Below are 17107 nucleotides of genomic sequence, written 5' to 3'. Positions count from 1 at the left end.
TAATGTAACTATAATAGCCGGTAATATTTCCAAACAATTTAAAATCCCATCATGTCTTTCGAACCAACGTGTTTCACACAGCTTTTTAGCTTTTACCGATTTTTGAAGTGGAAAAAGTTCTGTAATTTTTTCACTCAAAAGTTGAGTTCTTAAAGCAGATTCTCTTAAGAAGTTGTAAATATTTGTTATTATTCCGACTGTGTTGCGAATTGAAGGTACCGTACTTGCTTTACTGAGCACTAAATGTAATCTGTGGTCAGCACAATGAGTATACAATGTTTGTACTCCTTTAAACGCACCACTCACATATTCGCGGCACCATCATATCCCTTGTCCTCGACTAAGTGCAAGATCTACATTTTTTTCTTTTAATATTTGTACAATGGTGTTAGCTAAATATTCACCAGTTACATATAACATATTTAACCTTTGTGAATCCAAGAAAATTCCCCTGTACTGAGCATGTGTTCGAATGAAAATACCGAATACAAAATGAAAATTATTCAGAAATACTTACATCAGCTTAAAGCTTTAAAACTTTGAAATATAAACTTTTTGAATTATTTTATCACTTATAATATTTCCGCAGCAATCAATTAAATAATTTTGCATCGTCTTACTAATATAAGTAGTATTTTTTGTTGCAGTTTTGAAATATTTTTTAGAATTTGAAATATTTAAAATGTACGGCAAACAAGCTTACGCAGTCTAAGTAGAACTCCCTTAATTTGGATTTTAGAGTGAAAACACCTATTATAAAACTAAAAGAAGACAAAATTCTGGAGGTCACCACGCTGCGATTTTTCTATTAATCCAATTTTAACACTTAGTACATTGTTAAAAAATAATGATATTTTTAAAGAACTATACCTCTTCTAAAAATTAACTTATTAATATTTAAAAAAAAAACGCAGCGTGGTGCCCTTCAAAATGTTGTCCTCTTTCAGTTTTATAATAGGTGTTTTCACTCTAAAACCCAAATTAAGGGAGTTCTACTCAGTCTCCGTAACCATGTTTTTACCACGGAAAATCGTCGGTATGGCGTCCTCTTAATACAAAATTCTAATAAAGCCTTAAAATTTTCTTTTTGATTTTTAATATTGTCATCAACATTCCGTTATATATTCTATATAGAACCATCATCTCTTATAGGCCCGTGTAACCGTAGCGATATATTTCGTAGGCCACAGTATGGTTTCAATATTAGGGATTAATTTTTGCCTATTTTGTTCAACTTTACTTGTCATATCAGTTTCTATATTTTGTATTTTTCCATTCGTAACACTTATGAATAAGTGTATTTTATATAAACACAATTCTTATGGTAGGTAGTCATTATTTTGATAAAATTTTTTTAAATTCTTAAAATTTTCTTTCGGTTTTTGTAAAGAGATAATGGTACTGTAACTAATTTTCCTAGTTATACACGACTTCGACCTCCCTCATCTTTACCAAATAAAACGCATATTTTACAAAAAGCTCCTCCGAGTTTCTGGTTATAAGACAACCAGGAAAACTCATTTATCCAGTGAAGTTTAAAGGTCTAAATAAATAAAATATATAATACAAAATGGTTTAAATCGTCATTAGATAATTGACATGGGGGGGGGGGACACGTGTCCCTCCCCTGAATCCGCCATTGAGTATAACTAAACGTAGACATGCAGCTTATGTAAAAAGAATAGCTGTGAATATTATGCTGTATTTATTTATTATTGATTTACAATTTGTTTGCTTAACTGACTTATAAATTACATTTATATAGTGTTTATCAAAATGGATAACATTACTAATATTATCTGAGCGCACGGTAGTGCGCCAGGCCAAGTTACAGCAATGCCAGTGTATCTTTACACGAACCAATTCACCCTTTTTTTCCAACCCATATATCTCTGTTTCTTCATAAGATAAACTTTTGAAATTTAAAACACAGATTAACCTCTAGTAGCTTAGAACGCGGTAAGAAAATGAGCCCTTAATATTGTGCCATTTAAAAATAGCAGGATTTCAAAATTTGCAATATTGTTACTGACTGACTGACTGACTCACTCACTCACTGACTCACTCACTGATCATCAAAATTATAAGACACTTTCCGTATAGGCAAAAACGTGAAATTTGGCACAAAGGTAGATTTTACAGTGTAACTAAAGGGAAAAATTTAAAAATTGATTTTTTTTCAAAATGAATGCCTCTCCAGAGTGAGTATTTCTATAAACGTATGAAGTGGCGCGCTTAGCACGCATAAACGTTTACTTTCAAACAGCGTTACAATATGGTAATAAGAAATTGTTTGTAGTTGAATTATATATATTTATAAAACATAATCATGTTTTTGTACATTTATTTTATTCAAAATCAATTCCCAATTTGTTTAGCTTATGCTATTACCATCCATAAGAGTCAGGGCAGTTTACCAAATGCTTTGTTAGATGTTGGTAACTCAACTTTCTCGTGTGGTCAAGCGTACGTGGCCCTCTCCAGGATGACGAGCCTCCAGGGAGTTCACTTAATTAATTTTGATCCCTGTCAGGTGAAAGCCAAGAATAGTGCCTTTGTTGAATATAACTGTCTAAAAACTTTGTATAGGCCAGACTTAACAGACATTCCATCTAAAAAGCTTCGATGACGAAAAATAAAAGACCGTACTTGAGTATCTTTGCCTGGTATTGACAACGCTCAAGAGTCCAATTTCTCAGTTCAACAGAAACCCAATAAAGGGTCTTACAAGAGAAAATCTAAGACGTATAAAAAAATTAATTTAAAAAAAATAAAAAATAAATAAAAAATAAAAAACAAATAATAACAACACGTCGTCCACGACGCTGAAGCCCGCAAAAATAAATGATATCCCCAACAAAAACATGACAGTGAAAAAAGGCCAAGTTCCAAACTCCCTCCCAAAAAAGTCGGTCTATCAAAGTAGTGAAATCTACATTGTGGCCAAGTCTGCTATTTTTTAATTGATAACCTCAATGCACTCCTACATTAAAGAGCAACACTTCTCTTTTATTTGTATTGTTTAACACTTGGTTAGTTTCTGAATGAGGAATAAAACATCATTATCGAATGTGCTCACTTATGACTTACGACTTACGAGGGTGATGGGGAGAAGAAGATTCAGAAAAAAGTAAAAGGTTTAGATTTTTTCTCAAAAAAGACAGCGAATCATAGTAAGTAGTGGTATCTACATTGCGGCCAAGTCTAGTTTATTTGGAATAGTTTGGATAATTTAGTTTGGAACTTGGCCTTTTTTCACTGTTATGTTTTTGTTGGGGATATGATTAACCACATTGACTGACCTATTCAGCTTACATGCCTTTATATACATATACATGTAATTGGAATATTATTATTATTAAAAATATATTTTTTTTTTATTTAATCGCTGATGAGCGACGCGGGAATTGGGATTATTTCTAACTTGTGTAGGTTGGCTTGTGCTTTTTATTTTTTTTCTTATCAGGTTCGCTGTTAACAGTTGTTATCAAAATCGGGAAATCTGTACCTGTCCCTGGACCGTTGTATTAAATAAGATGAGAAGTGTAAAAATGTACTTATTTAAATAATTATACCACATATTATTAGGTATATAAAAGTGCATAATTACTATACTATATTTTGTTTTTCTTACGGATATTTAGAAGAAATGAAACAATGATTAAGTTTAAGTTGAAACCATTAAATATTGATAACAGGAAACGTTATAAGTCATTTTTGTCTTCAAATGTAATACGCAAACGATTCATTGATTATTTTGTGAAAGAAAATGATCACACTTTCATTAAATCTAGTCCAGTAGTACCATACAATGATCCTACGATAGCCTTTGTAAATGCTGGCATGTGTCAGGTAAGCATATTACAATTCTACAGAGAAATGTATTGATAATTTTTTTTTATTAGTTTAAGAGTGTGTTACTTGGTCAGAGAACTTTAGCAGCCAATCGTGTTGTCAATAGCCAAAAGTGTATAAGAGTTGGCGGTAAACACAATGATTTGGATATTGTTGGTTCTGATGGTTACCATCATACGTTCTTTGAAATGCTTGGAAACTGGTCTTTTGGACATTATGGCAAGGTTATAACTAATTTAAATTATATTTGGCAAATCTGTAAAATTTAATTTTTATAGGCTGAAGCATGTCGTCTGGCTTGGAATTTATTGACATCGCCACCCTATAACATATCCCCTGAGCAATTATATTGTACTGTATTTAATGGCGATAAAACACTTGATGTAGAAGCAGATAATGAAACTCTTCAAATATGGAAACATATTGGGTTAATATTGTTTATTTATATTTAACTGCAACTCAAAAACTTGACATCTTTATTTAATATTTATGTATTATTATAGTGTAAAGGATGATCATATTGTTATGAATGGAGCAAATGATAATTTTTGGGAAATGGGAGAAACAGGACCTTGTGGGCCTTGTACAGAAATACACATTGATTATCCTCCGTCTGGTGGGCAAAATCTTATTGAACTTTGGAACATTGTTTTCATACAATATTCTCGGTAATTTTTTTCCTTTATTATTAAAATTGATTTTAAGTTAACCGTTAATGAATTAGATTTTATCTAGAGAAAGCAATACTATGCGCAAGTTACCAAATTGTTTCATAGATACTGGAATGGGATTGGAACGCTTGACAATGGTGCTGCAAGATAAAACATCTACTTACGATACAGATTTATTTTCTTCTATATTCAACATTATATTTAATGTAAGAAATTAATAGATCTAACATAAACAAATTTTTTTCATTTTGAAGTATCATTTTATTACTACTAGGCATGCAGAATATCAAAGTACACAGGATCATATGACAGCACGAGTTTGGATACTTATTATCGTTTATTAGCTGACCACAGTCGAATGATTACGGTTGCACTCTCAGATAATATGATACCCAGTCAAAAGTTGTTTCTATAAAAGTTTTAACTTTTGAACTGTTAATTAAAGTGGTTGTTACTATTTCAGTCATAAATTGAGAAGATTGATACGAAAATCATTTATATTGGCTGAAACAAATTTCAAAATTCAATCAGGGTATACTTTGATGTGTGATATAGCTAATGAAGTTTCAAATAGTCTTGGTAATGTGTATCCAGAGTTGATTAAGAATAATGAAAAGGTTATACAACAGTTATCATAATGCTTAATCTACATTAAGTTAAGAGGACGCTACACATGCATTTGTTGTCTCCGTCTTACGCTTATACAACATAACAAATTTTTTGTTCAATTGTGCTGTGAGTTTCGATATTAGAGTGAATTGACCTATTATCAAACTTTTCGGTAGGGACATAATCTGTACTGAAACATTGGCTTTTATTCAATATTTTAATTTTCAACCGAGTTGTGAGCATTTTGAAATTTTGATATTTTACATACCCATACATTCTTTGCTTGAAGATGAAAATATCAAAATATTGGCGATATTTTGGAACAGATAATGTTTTCTTACCTAAAATTTTGATTATAAATCAGTTCACTCTAATATTAAAACTAACAGCACACTATTGAAACTGGTGAACAAAAAATGTGTACGTCGTGCAAGATGGAGACATCAAACAATCCATTGGTAACATCCTTTTAAATTTAAACTTTCTGTATAAACTTAAGTTATTAAATATCTGTTTTCACTTTTAGGTTAAACATTTAATAGAACACGAGTACACTATATTTAATAAACTAAGAACATCTGTTTTCAAAGATTGGAAAATGGTGGTTGAAGAATGCCCAATGTTAAATAGTTTTAATCCATATGAAGAATGTACAGGATTTGTACCAGCTTGCAATTACTTAATTAAACATAAAAATTTGAGCAATATACCAGCCTTTACATTGTATGATGCTTTTGGTCTTGAAAAAAAAACAATTGGAATGCTAGCGAAAGTTATGGGTACATCATTATTGTTCTTGTTATTATTGATTTAACATTTTTCTTATACATTTTTTTTTTTTTAGGAAAACCAGTGAATTGGGATGAACTTGATGAAAAATTAAAAAATTTGCAAACAAAAACCATTAAACATACAAAAAGAAAATTAAATAATTACATGACAGGAAATATAGCTAAAACTGATGACAGTTTCAAGTATGAAGTTATTCGCAATAGTAACGAATCATATTTATCACCAGTACTTACTGCTAAGCTTCTTGCGATTGTTGATATTAATGGAAACATTGTGACTGAGCCTAATATTAAACAGCAAGGAGATATGGTTTCATTAGTGTTAGATAAAACTTCCTTCTATTGTAAAGCTGGTGGACAACAAAATGATATTGGTATAGTCAAGACTAACAATGGAATAGTATTTGATGTTATTGATGTGCACAAAATTGATGAAAATGGTGTTGTGTTGCATCATATTAAATCAAGAGATTGGCCCATATTATTAAGGTACTTTTTTTTAACATTACATTTTCTAAAATTTATAATTATGTTTGCGAATACATTTTCAGTGAAAAGGAATTGCATGTTCAAGTTGATTCTAATTATAGGCTTGGTCTAATGCGGGCTCACTCATCAGTTCATATATTAAATTCTATTTTAAACTCATATCTGGTTGTTACTACTCAATTGTCAAGTTGTGTTAAAAAAGATTTTATTTCATTCACATTTGCACTCTTTGGTCAAAAGTTTACACCAAAAGGTAACTATTGGACAGTCATATTCCAAATATGGTATTCATTTTTCATTGTGTTATAAGATAAATTTATATTATACATTCTACGGTTTACTTATATTGTTTATATTGTATATGAATATGCTATCCGTATTTTGAATTTCGTAACATTTTGTCTGGATGTTTACATTGTGTCATGTAGGCAACCTGACTGTCGGACAGTTCACTTTAAATAAAAATGTTTTCTCTCTCTAACAAGATAATTGATTTTACAGTTTTGGGTCATTAATCATTATATATATTTTGTTAATTGTGCAGATGCCTTAGAGATAGAAGAAAAAGTCAATAATATAATACAATCTGCAGTATCTGTTAAAAGAACAACAGTGACATCTAATGATTTAAACCAAATTAATGTCACTTTACTTCCTGGAGAAGTGTATCCAGATGAAGTACATTTAATAGATATGTACAGCAATGTTGATGATTCATATATATCAAGAGAAGCATGTTGTGGTACACACATTCAAAATACATTGGATGTGATTGATTTTTGTATAGTCCAATGTAAATGTCTCAGTAATGAATGTACCATAATGGCAGTAACAGGACCACTATGTAATGATGCAAGAGCTTGTGGTCAACAATTATTGGATAGATCAAATGTTTTTGAAGATTTAGTGAATTCGACTAATTTAAATAATATTTGTCCAACAAAGGTAAATCGGGTATTAATGTAAAAAGCCCTTGAGATGCAATAGGTCATAGGTTAAAAAATATGTTGGTCATTTCTTCACAAATTTTAGAGACTGTACCCAATTCATAAATTATTTTAATACCAGTCTTTATATGGGAATATGTTTATCATATTTTAATCAATATTTTCAAACATTTTAAAATAAAGGTGCATTTGATGATGGATAATAAGAATCAATTAAAATCAGAACTGAAAAATATTTCTCATAACTATATACCATTGAAAGTTCAAATTCAAATAAATAAGAAAATCTTTGCTACCGAAAGAAAAATTCAGAAATTAATAAAAGAAAAAAAGATGTAAGTAATTGTAATGTTATGATAATATTTAAATTTACTAATCTATTGTATTTAGGCAGATATTAGGTGATGCAATAAAAATATTATGTAAAGATAGCTATGCTGTGGGTTATGTAGACTGTGATGTAGCCTACCTTGATGACAATTGTTATGATTTTGAAAATGTTATACATGTTTGTGGTGAAATACCTTGCTTATTTTTAGCTTATAATAAAGAGCACATCCATGTATACTTACGCATTCCAAAGGTACATAACATAATTTAGGAACAGAATGATCTGATTGTTTTAATAATATTTTTTTGTAGGAACACCCGGAGGATGTAAGTTGGTTGAAGAATTTCTGGAAAAAATTTGATATTAAACCAATAAAATTTAAAAACAAAATCCAGTTCAAAGCTACTGAATTTAAAATCAAACAAGTAGATAAATATATGGCATTAAAGATTATAGATAACGTGGTTCAAGATGTAAAGAACGACTATTTTAGTAATATATGAAAAAGATAAGACAAATACTGGCCAAACTGATTAAAATAAATAAATAGTTGAACAATTTTAATAAAATATGATATCGGTTTTAATAATATTTTTCAAAATAATTTCCTTACCCGTGTAAATTTTAAAATATAATAATCATTTCATATATTTAACATGTATGAAAATAAGTAACTGCAGTCTTATCTCATAACTACACTGCAATAATTAAATATTAAATAATAAGATTTGTGAAGTAAAAATACTTCTTATAAATTATATAAAGAATTATAAACGTTCAATAAGAATTGATGATGCTCCACCACCTCCATTACAAATGGAAGCTACACCTTTTTGTCCTGGTTTTAATGCATGAGCCAAATGAACTATGATCCTGGCACCAGACATCCTAAAAAAAAATTTTTTTTTTAATCATCAAATTAAGAACACCATAAAGTGACATATTTACCCAATTGGATGACCTAAGCTAACAGCTCCACCATGAACATTGATTTTAGATGGATCGAGATCTAGTTTCATTATATTAGCTAAGACAACTACACTGAAAGCTTCATTTATTTCCCATAATGCTATGTCATCTTTAGATACACCACTTTTGCTTAACAGCTAGAATGAAATAATAATTAATAATAAGTAGAGCCCAGAATTAAATGCATTTGCATGTTTACAGTTCATATTACACTGAATTCAAATACCAAATTGCATATTAGGAGGATTATTGCATATTAGTTAATAAAAGCATATAAACATGTGAATTTAATGATGAATCAATTTTACTGTAGAAAAAGTAGTTGACATTGTTTCTCAGAATTTCGTTAAAATATTGTTATACTTGACACGATAGATAGGCAATGTTAATGCATATATTACAGTGGGTTTTATATTTTTGATTGTCAATTAGACATGTTTCCTGAGACTTCAAGACATGTTATTTAAAATAATATATTAATATACAACAAAAACAGTAGATTTTATTTTTTTTGTAATTTTGTAATTTATAAAAATATTACATTTTCATATTTTATTAAATTTAATATTGATTTCTATTTTATTTTTAAATATTATAAGGACATTAAGATTGTTTATGTTCAAAATATTTTTCAATGGCAAGTGATTTTAGTTCTATTAGTTTGAGAGCTTATTGTTAGGTTTATTGAGTTCTTTATGTTGTTTTAATCTATTAAATGTTTGTTACAATTTTAATTATTTTAATTAAATACTATTACAATTCTTCATGTAAAAGTGGTGTTTAATTTTTTTAACATATTTTATTAAGAATAATATAATTCTAAAGGGGCTAAATATGCAATTATATGCAGATATTATACCATAGATTAAATATACTATTGCGTGCCACAATAGTTTGAAATCAGTAATTGACCAAATTATTGATCTCAATAATAGATGAATATCCTCTTCTAAGTAATAACACCCAACATATTTTAATTTTGTCTTTGACTTGTGAAGCTAGTATTGAACGAAAATCGATTGTAGAAAGAGAAACGTGAGTGTCATGGATCAATAGTCTGTACGCTCAGAATTTAGAGATTTAGAAAAATGTGCATGATATGCAAGCTCATCCATCCCATTAACTTAAAGTATGCAAACAAATTTAAAGGATATAATATAATTTTTTCTCGTATTTATTATTGTTGTCTATGTCTTGTGATTAGTCTTTCTATGACTTTGGGAACGGCATCCCAAAAAAACTTATTTAAAAAAGAGAGCCAAGAGTTGGAAAAAAAATTGGGAACCGCTGGTCAGTGGTCTAGACTCTAGACAAGCGTTTTCCAAACTTTTCTTCTGTCGGACCCTTTTGAGCATTGTAAAAAGGATTACAGGCCCAGTAATAAAAATAACCTTAACAATAATTCGCGGCCCACAGTTCAAGAAAAGCTGGTCCAGACAATTGTTTACCCAGGGAGAGACGCCGAAAGTGACTGTTGAGCATTAGTCCACTAAGCCAGTTTGTCCCCCATAATCATAATCAAAGTATGTTATAAAAAAATTATCATACATACTTTGGGTATAGCAAATGCTGGGGCAATCGGAAAATCAATAGGATCGGTAGCACCATCTTGAAATGCAACTACTCTAGCTAGAGGTTTTAAATTTAATTCTTTTACAACATTTTCATTTGTCAAAACTAAAGCTGCAGCTCCATCATTAATCGTTGATGCATTCCCAGCAGTTACTGTTCCATTTTCTTTCTAAAATAGAAAAAAAAAAAAAATCAAAAAAAAGAAATCAAAAGAAAAATCAAAATAATATTTACTTGAAAAACTGTATTCAATTTTTTAAACTTTTCAACATTTATTCTTTTAAATTCTTCATCTTCAGATACAACAATATCAGGTTTACCTTTAAATATTTTAATTATTTTTAAGTCATTAGCTTAGAAAAAAAAACAAATTTCATACCTTTTTTTTGAGGAATGTTGACTGGAACGATCTCTTGAGCAAAGTGCCCTTGTTTCCACGCATCAGCACTTTTTTTGTAACTACTTAAAGCAAAATCATCTTGCTGTATTCTACTTATGCCACATTGTTTAGCTGTATTTTCAGCACAACTGCCCATGTGAACTTTATTGTATACATCAGTTAAGCCGTCAAACACGATTCCATCCTAACAGTATTATGAAAAAAAAAAAAANAAGAGCTTGTGGTCAACAATTATTGGATAGATCAAATGTTTTTGAAGATTTAGTGAATTCGACTAATTTAAATAATATTTGTCCAACAAAGGTAAATCGGGTATTAATGTAAAAAGCCCTTGAGATGCAATAGGTCATAGGTTAAAAAATATGTTGGTCATTTCTTCACAAATTTTAGAGACTGTACCCAATTCATAAATTATTTTAATACCAGTCTTTATATGGGAATATGTTTATCATATTTTAATCAATATTTTCAAACATTTTAAAATAAAGGTGCATTTGATGATGGATAATAAGAATCAATTAAAATCAGAACTGAAAAATATTTCTCATAACTATATACCATTGAAAGTTCAAATTCAAATAAATAAGAAAATCTTTGCTACCGAAAGAAAAATTCAGAAATTAATAAAAGAAAAAAAGATGTAAGTAATTGTAATGTTATGATAATATTTAAATTTACTAATCTATTGTATTTAGGCAGATATTAGGTGATGCAATAAAAATATTATGTAAAGATAGCTATGCTGTGGGTTATGTAGACTGTGATGTAGCCTACCTTGATGACAATTGTTATGATTTTGAAAATGTTATACATGTTTGTGGTGAAATACCTTGCTTATTTTTAGCTTATAATAAAGAGCACATCCATGTATACTTACGCATTCCAAAGGTACATAACATAATTTAGGAACAGAATGATCTGATTGTTTTAATAATATTTTTTTGTAGGAACACCCGGAGGATGTAAGTTGGTTGAAGAATTTCTGGAAAAAATTTGATATTAAACCAATAAAATTTAAAAACAAAATCCAGTTCAAAGCTACTGAATTTAAAATCAAACAAGTAGATAAATATATGGCATTAAAGATTATAGATAACGTGGTTCAAGATGTAAAGAACGACTATTTTAGTAATATATGAAAAAGATAAGACAAATACTGGCCAAACTGATTAAAATAAATAAATAGTTGAACAATTTTAATAAAATATGATATCGGTTTTAATAATATTTTTCAAAATAATTTCCTTACCCGTGTAAATTTTAAAATATAATAATCATTTCATATATTTAACATGTATGAAAATAAGTAACTGCAGTCTTATCTCATAACTACACTGCAATAATTAAATATTAAATAATAAGATTTGTGAAGTAAAAATACTTCTTATAAATAATATAAAGAATTATAAACGTTCAATAAGAATTGATGATGCTCCACCACCTCCATTACAAATGGAAGCTACACCTTTTTGTCCTGGTTTTAATGCATGAGCCAAATGAACTATGATCCTGGCACCAGACATCCTAAAAAAAAATTTTTTTTTTAATCATCAAATTAAGAACACCATAAAGTGACATATTTACCCAATTGGATGACCTAAGCTAACAGCTCCACCATGAACATTGATTTTAGATGGATCGAGATCTAGTTTCATTATATTAGCTAAGACAACTACACTGAAAGCTTCATTTATTTCCCATAATGCTATGTCATCTTTAGATACACCACTTTTGCTTAACAGCTAGAATGAAATAATAATTAATAATAAGTAGAGCCCAGAATTAAATGCATTTGCATGTTTACAGTTCATATTACACTGAATTCAAATACCAAATTGCATATTAGGAGGATTATTGCATATTAGTTAATAAAAGCATATAAACATGTGAATTTAATGATGAATCAATTTTACTGTAGAAAAAGTAGTTGACATTGTTTCTCAGAATTTCGTTAAAATATTGTTATACTTGACACGATAGATAGGCAATGTTAATGCATATATTACAGTGGGTTTTATATTTTTGATTGTCAATTAGACATGTTTCCTGAGACTTCAAGACATGTTATTTAAAATAATATATTAATATACAACAAAAACAGTAGATTTTATTTTTTTTGTAATTTTGTAATTTATAAAAATATTACATTTTCATATTTTATTAAATTTAATATTGATTTCTATTTTATTTTTAAATATTATAAGGACATTAAGATTGTTTATGTTCAAAATATTTTTCAATGGCAAGTGATTTTAGTTCTATTAGTTTGAGAGCTTATTGTTAGGTTTATTGAGTTCTTTATGTTGTTTTAATCTATTAAATGTTTGTTACAATTTTAATTATTTTAATTAAATACTATTACAATTCTTCATGTAAAAGTGGTGTTTAATTTTTTTAACATATTTTATTAAGAATAATATAATTCTAAAGGGGCTAAATATGCAATTATATGCAGATATTATACCATAGATTAAATATACTATTGCGTGCCACAATAGTTTGAAATCAGTAATTGACCAAATTATTGATCTCAATAATAGATGAATATCCTCTTCTAAGTAATAACACCCAACATATTTTAATTTTGTCTTTGACTTGTGAAGCTAGTATTGAACGAAAATCGATTGTAGAAAGAGAAACGTGAGTGTCATGGATCAATAGTCTGTACGCTCAGAATTTAGAGATTTAGAAAAATGTGCATGATATGCAAGCTCATCCATCCCATTAACTTAAAGTATGCAAACAAATTTAAAGGATATAATATAATTTTTTCTCGTATTTATTATTGTTGTCTATGTCTTGTGATTAGTCTTTCTATGACTTAGGGAACGGCATCCCAAAAAAACTTATTTAAAAAAGAGAGCCAAGAGTTGGAAAAAAAATTGGGAACCGCTGGTCAGTGGTCTAGACTCTAGACAAGCGTTTTCCAAACTTTTCTTCTGTCGGACCCTTTTGAGCATTGTAAAAAGGATTACAGGCCCAGTAATAAAAATAACCTTAACAATAATTCGCGGCCCACAGTTCAAGAAAAGCTGGTCCAGACAATTGTTTACCCAGGGAGAGACGCCGAAAGTGACTGTTGAGCATTAGTCCACTAAGCCAGTTTGTCCCCCATAATCATAATCAAAGTATGTTATAAAAAAATTATCATACATACTTTGGGTATAGCAAATGCTGGGGCAATCGGAAAATCAATAGGATCGGTAGCACCATCTTGAAATGCAACTACTCTAGCTAGAGGTTTTAAATTTAATTCTTTTACAACATTTTCATTTGTCAAAACTAAAGCTGCAGCTCCATCATTAATCGTTGATGCATTCCCAGCAGTTACTGTTCCATTTTCTTTCTAAAATAGAAAAAAAAAAAAAATCAAAAAAAAGAAATCAAAAGAAAAATCAAAATAATATTTACTTGAAAAACTGTATTCAATTTTTTAAACTTTTCAACATTTATTCTTTTAAATTCTTCATCTTCAGATACAACAATATCAGGTTTACCTTTAAATATTTTAATTATTTTTAAGTCATTAGCTTAGAAAAAAAAACAAATTTCATACCTTTTTTTTGAGGAATGTTGACTGGAACGATCTCTTGAGCAAAGTGCCCTTGTTTCCACGCATCAGCACTTTTTTTGTAACTACTTAAAGCAAAATCATCTTGCTGTATTCTACTTATGCCACATTGTTTAGCTGTATTTTCAGCACAACTGCCCATGTGAACTTTATTGTATACATCAGTTAAGCCGTCAAACACGATTCCATCCTAACAGTATTATGAAAAAAAAAAAAAATTTAAAAAAATATTATATTTGTATGAATATTTAACGCATGTAAATAATAAACGGACAGATAAATTCACACCACCATATTTTGTATCTCCTCTAGCTAAATAAAATGGTACATTAGACATAGATTCCATCCCACCAGCAACTACTATTTGTTGATGGCCACATATAAGACTCTGAGAAGCCAACATGACAGACTTCATACCGGAAGCACAGACTTTATTTATTGTTGTACATATAGTTGATTTAGGTAATCCTATAAATTAATAATAGTTATTTTAAAATGTTTTAGCATAATTATTATAATAGTTCACTAATTCACCAGCAAATATTGTCGCTTGCCTTGCTGGCGCTTGTCCAACACCACCTTGACATACATTTCCCATAAAAACTTCCTGAATTTCATCTTTTGAAATTCCAGATCGTTCAACAGCAGCCTGTTACAAAAATAAGGTTAATATTTAATTGACTTAATAGTTTTAATAATCCCAATAAAAAATAAATGAATGTACGACTATGAAAATTAGTCAGTAATTACTAATTTTACTAAAAATATAAATATGAATAATGAGTACTCGCTTGTATAGCTATAGCACCCAGTTTAGTAGCAGAAAGACTCTTCAATGATCCACCAAAAGATCCAATTGGAGTTCTAGTAGCACTGACAATGAAAACATCTCTCATAGTCGAGGTTGTTGATATAGATCGCCGGATAAAAGTTTTTATTAAGCACTATTGAAAGAATATTTTATTAAAACACATAAAAGTAAATATTATGTATATCTTAAACATTGAGTCTGTAATTAAATATTTGAAAAGATTAGCTTTAGCATACCTTTCCTGTTTTAAATCTCATCATGATAACGGTTTTATTGTGAACACTGTGCAAAATAAATAAATTAGTTATGGTTCTTAATTTTAAATAGAGAAAAATGTATTTTTACTTACAACTTAACTTTGAATAGTGAATACTCAAGTTGTTTTAATATCAAACTTCAAAATATCAGATTTCAATAATATATTTCTAAAGATACGTTTCTACCGATGGCTATTACACTACCTGACCATAACTAGTTAATTAATAGCTGTAACTTTAACAACAAATAATGATTATTTCTTGATAGGACATTTCAAAGTGTAAAGATCAAAAGTGCAACTTAGAAAAAATGTATATAATTTTATCAAGTTATTTTTTCGTATCAACAGTTGGTATTATCATTGATTATAAATACTAATTGCATAACTTACTGCTATAGATAAAATCATTCTAGGTCCATAGATAATATATTATGATGCATTATATTATTATGGTTTATATATTATACAAAGTTGCCTACCTTAATCCTGAAAATCTATTGCTAACGTTCAATTGTGTGTTTATTGCCTATCCGATTACCAAATACAATATATTGCTATATATTATAGGTATTAGAGATTCATACTTCATACATTTAGTACTTATTTGACTGTAAAGGTACGGTTTCCCTGCAACGTCAGACGCGAGAACAGCATGGTTGCGTCGGACGCGGCGTCTAGACGCGACCTACGTCCAGACCGGTAGTGACGCTTGACGCTGCGTCCAGACGTTGCAGGGAAACCGTATTGCCGCTGTTCAATTTCTTTATTTATTAGCTTATTACACATAGAATTCTCGAAGAAATATATTGCTGTAGTATCCACTACCTAGTGTTTAATATATCATCTTTGTGACTTAGTACATTATTTAAAAAAATATTATATTTGTATGAATATTTAACGCATGTAAATAATAAACGGACAGATAAATTCACACCACCATATTTTGTATCTCCTCTAGCTAAATAAAATGGTACATTAGACATAGATTCCATCCCACCAGCAACTACTATTTGTTGATGGCCACATATAAGACTCTGAGAAGCCAACATGACAGACTTCATACCGGAAGCACAGACTTTATTTATTGTTGTACATATAGTTGATTTAGGTAATCCTATAAATTAATAATAGTTATTTTAAAATGTTTTAGCATAATTATTATAATAGTTCACTAATTCACCAGCAAATATTGTCGCTTGCCTTGCTGGCGCTTGTCCAACACCACCTTGACATACATTTCCCATAAAAACTTCCTGAATTTCATCTTTTGAAATTCCAGATCGTTCAACAGCAGCCTGTTACAAAAATAAGGTTAATATTTAATTGACTTAATAGTTTTAATAATCCCAATAAAAAATAAATGAATGTACGACTATGAAAATTAGTCAGTAATTACTAATTTTACTAAAAATATAAATATGAATAATGAGTACTCGCTTGTATAGCTATAGCACCCAGTTTAGTAGCAGAAAGACTCTTCAATGATCCACCAAAAGATCCAATTGGAGTTCTAGTAGCACTGACAATGAAAACATCTCTCATAGTCGAGGTTGTTGATATAGATCGCCGGATAAAAGTTTTTATTAAGCACTATTGAAAGAATATTTTATTAAAACACATAAAAGTAAATATTATGTATATCTTAAACATTGAGTCTGTAATTAAATATTTGAAAAGATTAGCTTTAGCATACCTTTCCTGTTTTAAATCTCATCATGATAACGGTTTTATTGTGAACACTGTGCAAAATAAATAAATTAGTTATGGTTCTTAATTTTAAATAGAGAAAAATGTATTTTTACTTACAACTTAACTTTGAATAGTGAATACTC

The 17107-nt window shown here is 29.2% G+C and overlaps 4 protein-coding genes across 4 annotated transcripts; 1 reads left to right on the top strand and 3 right to left on the bottom strand.

Moving 5' to 3' along the window:
- Nucleotides 1-3457: 3457 nt before the first annotated feature.
- On the top strand, nt 3458-8397 carry LOC111041213 (alanine--tRNA ligase, mitochondrial-like). Its single transcript, XM_022325427.1, has 15 exons — nt 3458-3553; nt 3645-3852; nt 3906-4079; nt 4134-4282; nt 4359-4523; nt 4591-4732; nt 4801-4928; nt 4990-5143; nt 5662-5914; nt 5980-6415; nt 6478-6668; nt 6960-7360; nt 7546-7697; nt 7753-7945; nt 8005-8397. The coding sequence occupies exons 1-15, from the start codon at nt 3537-3539 to the stop codon at nt 8194-8196; spliced, it is 2955 nt and encodes a 984-aa protein (XP_022181119.1). The 5' UTR covers nt 3458-3536; the 3' UTR covers nt 8197-8397.
- On the bottom strand, nt 8225-10800 carry LOC111041230 (acetyl-CoA acetyltransferase, mitochondrial-like). Its single transcript, XM_022325449.1, has 5 exons — nt 10614-10800; nt 10469-10554; nt 10215-10403; nt 8642-8799; nt 8225-8581 (listed from the first exon to the last, which is right to left on the bottom strand). Exons 1-5 carry the CDS (start codon nt 10768-10770, stop codon nt 8461-8463), a joined length of 711 nt encoding a protein of 236 aa, XP_022181141.1. The 5' UTR covers nt 10771-10800; the 3' UTR covers nt 8225-8460.
- On the bottom strand, nt 10717-17101 carry LOC111041238 (acetyl-CoA acetyltransferase, mitochondrial-like). The gene is made up of 6 exons (XM_022325461.1): nt 17082-17101; nt 16969-17014; nt 16713-16865; nt 16456-16570; nt 16139-16389; nt 10717-10845 (listed from the first exon to the last, which is right to left on the bottom strand). The coding sequence occupies exons 2-6, from the start codon at nt 16990-16992 to the stop codon at nt 10828-10830; spliced, it is 561 nt and encodes a 186-aa protein (XP_022181153.1). The 5' UTR covers nt 16993-17014; nt 17082-17101; the 3' UTR covers nt 10717-10827.
- LOC111041219 (acetyl-CoA acetyltransferase, mitochondrial-like) lies at nt 11889-15604 on the bottom strand. The gene is made up of 10 exons (XM_022325439.1): nt 15366-15604; nt 15253-15298; nt 14997-15149; nt 14740-14854; nt 14480-14673; nt 14191-14395; nt 14046-14131; nt 13792-13980; nt 12219-12376; nt 11889-12158 (listed from the first exon to the last, which is right to left on the bottom strand). Exons 2-10 carry the CDS (start codon nt 15274-15276, stop codon nt 12038-12040), a joined length of 1245 nt encoding a protein of 414 aa, XP_022181131.1. The 5' UTR covers nt 15277-15298; nt 15366-15604; the 3' UTR covers nt 11889-12037.
- Nucleotides 17102-17107: the final 6 nt, after the last annotated feature.

Source organism: Myzus persicae, unplaced genomic scaffold (assembly GCF_001856785.1).
Source record: "Myzus persicae strain clone G006 unplaced genomic scaffold, MPER_G0061.0, whole genome shotgun sequence".
Classification (NCBI taxonomy): domain Eukaryota; kingdom Metazoa; phylum Arthropoda; class Insecta; order Hemiptera; family Aphididae; genus Myzus; species Myzus persicae.
This window is presented reverse-complemented; position numbering and strand designations above follow the sequence as displayed.